We start from the raw sequence: 3,241 nt of genomic DNA, 5'->3' as shown, positions 1-3,241 counted from the left end.
AGGCACAAATAAATTATGAATTTAATAATACAACATTCAAAATCTCATTTCAAATTTGTATTCAAATATATGTAGACATTCATCACAAGAAGATATATACACTTGGATTACAAATAGTTCATCCACATCCACACATAATCATGAGTTCATCAACATCCACACATAAATATTATCATAGTTCACATCATAGGTTAAACACATTGCAAATGCACTCATCCCTAATTCTACGGTGTACGTCAAATTATATAATCTTCATAGTTGACATCTATGATATCAACTCCATATATCTCTTCCAAATAGCGTAGTGCATAAACGAGCGCACTATCTCGAGCAAGAAAGGGCAGATCCATCACATTTCCATAAACAGCAAAACCTCCTCCACCGAACTCCACATAAGCCCGATACCTACCTTCATGAACTCTCTTGACTTTTTGGCCAATCATTGTGAAACCCAGCCGCTCCATGGCATAACATAAGAGTGAACCCAAGCTAACATCCAAATGCATCCTATTGTTCTAGTGAAAATCCAGCCAAAAAGCATGATTATGAAGATAAAATTTGATAATATATGAAACAATATTATAAACTAAAATTCATGGCACCAACCATGTCAAGTGAATGTAACTGCGACAGACTGATAGTCATTGAAGCCATATCCTCCACATTCTGCTCAAGCGCTTTCAATTTTAAATAACTGTAATCAGGTAAAATGTACCCAACTTGATCCTCAATCTCTTGCAAAACCGCTGCCATCGCATTTTTTTAGCCACATGGATCTTAGGTAATTGGATGCCAGAGACAACAATATTGAGAGATTCTTCATTTGCCGACACCTAAAAATTAATTAATATCTTCTTTGTACCACTATCACCTATAGTGATAGTTACAACAAGTTGTGTACAACCCTCTATGTGAGCAATCATTCCATTTAACCAAACTAGAGGAGGAATCACCTACATCAATACATGCATATCTTTAACAACTACATATTTTTCAATTATAAGTTTTTCAACCAAAATAGATGTGAGGTATACCATTTTGATCATCCCTGAGGGCGTCGGGAGGGTGGGGCATCGAGTTCGTAGAGGAATATGTCGAGAGGATGCAGGGGGCACCAAGCAACGGGATGTAGACACTATGGGGCAGGATGTAAAGATCATCAAATCCTTCAACCACCAAATTGCCGTCTGATTACACAACAAAGTAACCACATTCTTTACCGAATGAAAGCTCAATAACTGCATTTCGATATGAAAGTTCTCCTAGATCTGGAAATGATCTCAATTGGGGTGACTCAATGGACTTGAAGAAGATGGAGAGGACGAAGTCAATGACCTTGAACAGTGATTTCTCCTTCTTGTTTGCGAAGAGGAAGTTCTCGGGCTTAAGGTCACAGTGGATCATGTCGTGGCGGTGGCAGGGCTGCACGATAGCGCAGGCGACAGGGATGAGGACGGGGCTCCAAGGTGGCGGGGATGGGAGGGCTGGTGACACTTCAGGGATGGCGACAGGCATGGCGACGGCGATGGGGAGGTGGCATCGGCTCCATGGAAGAGGACGAGTCAATGGGGGCTAGGGATTCAGGAAGACGGTCTTCCACGGATGGCGACACGGGGGAGGCAGCGTTGGCGACGAGGATGGCAATGGGGATGGCGACGGTGACGAGAGGCGACATCTGCTCTGGGGAGACAACAGGAATTGGCGGCCGTGCAAGGGAGGAATGGAGATGCTACGGTTAAGTCCTGCTTATATAGGGATAGAGTATCAGAGTCGGTTGTATAACCCAGCCGACACTAATAGTTGGACTATCAATGCTACTTTTGAACCCCCAGTCGGCACTGGTAGTTGCTATCAGTGCCAGTTTTGAACCCCCAGCTGGCACTGATAGTTGGACTATCAGTGCTGGTGTTAAACCCCCAGCCAGAACTGACAGTTGGACTATCAGAGTTACAAAACATTTGTATATCTAGGTCTATAATTTATTTTATATTAGGGTTTATATTAGGCCTATAATTTATGTAGTACTTGATCATTATTTTTGCAGGAATTAATTTATTGTATATTTAGGTTTGTAATTTATTGTATATTAGGTAATTAAATCTTTTTACTTAATAGAAATTAAGGCATCCTAGTAGATACAAATTACATCTATACCTATCATACAATAGCTTTGTTTGTACTAATTATAGCATAAATGATAGATGTAAACTTTTTACTTAATGCAAATTAAAGCATATTCTTACTTAACACATGTCCTTGATAAATTACAGTGAATCCTGAATTAATTATTACATCAAAGCTGCTTTCAAAATGCACATCTAATTTTTTTAATTACCTCTTACCTTGATTGCTCCATGTTATATGGCCCTTCAACCTTCCATGCAAGAGGGCGAGAACGGCATAGTACAAGAAATATACCTTCAGAGAGGGGTGGAAAAGGGTGACCGACACCGAGGAAGCTTAGGGAAGAGGAATAAACCTTTTATAGACTGTAGATTTTTAGCGCTGACCCGTAATACGAACCGACACTGATACTCACTATTAGTGCTGGCTCATGGTTACCAACCGGCACTAAAGTATTAGTGCCAGTTTGTTCCAAGAGCCGGCACTGATATTGAGTATCAGTGCTGGTTCAACCCGGCTCAATCGTTGATCGAGCGTGGGAAGTTATGAATCAACACTGATGTTTAATCAGTATCGGTTCTATCATAACCGGCACATATGACTATTTCTATTGTAGTGTATTTTATTTGCGCATATTTTGTATTGCTAAAGGGGGAGTATCACTAAGGAGGAGAAAAAGGGTGAAATTGCATAAGAAATGGGGAGTTTTTGCATTTATGTGTACCCTTTTTGCATTCATGATGAATTTATTATCAAAAAGGGGGAGAAATTGGTATCAAAGGGGAGAAGAGATGAAATGGGTTCCAAGTGCTTTGAGCTTTGTTGATTCCATTTGGCTCCGGGCTTCTTCTAATTCTTATGCTAAGTGATCTTGTTCTTGTGTTTCTTTAGCTTTTGGATCACTTAGATGTGCTAATTGGTTCTCGTGCTTCGACTCTCTATTTTATCTTCATGTGTGTTGTCAATGGACTCATCAAGGGGGAGATTCATAAACCAACTGGATAAGCGTCTATGTTTATATGAGTGATGAGCCATTGATAATGTTCGAGCTAAGTTGAATTTGGTTAGTAAGAGTTTGTTGATGATTGATTTTGTTCATGACTAACCTGAGTCAAAA

At 40.0% G+C, this 3,241-nt stretch overlaps 1 protein-coding gene across 1 annotated transcript; it reads right to left on the bottom strand.

The window, feature by feature from the left end:
* Positions 1–236: 236 nt before the first annotated feature.
* LOC133917867 (uncharacterized) lies at positions 237–1,515 on the bottom strand. Its single transcript, XM_062361698.1, has 4 exons — positions 1,221–1,515; positions 1,035–1,166; positions 607–677; positions 237–515 (listed from the first exon to the last, which is right to left on the bottom strand). Exons 1-4 carry the CDS (start codon positions 1,513–1,515, stop codon positions 237–239), a joined length of 777 nt encoding a protein of 258 aa, XP_062217682.1.
* Between the last annotated feature and the right edge of the window lie 1,726 nt (positions 1,516–3,241).

Source organism: Phragmites australis, chromosome 5 (assembly GCF_958298935.1).
Source record: "Phragmites australis chromosome 5, lpPhrAust1.1, whole genome shotgun sequence".
Taxonomy (NCBI): Eukaryota; Viridiplantae; Streptophyta; class Magnoliopsida; order Poales; family Poaceae; genus Phragmites; species Phragmites australis.
Note: the sequence above shows the minus strand (reverse complement) of the source record. Positions and strands in the feature narration are given on the sequence as shown.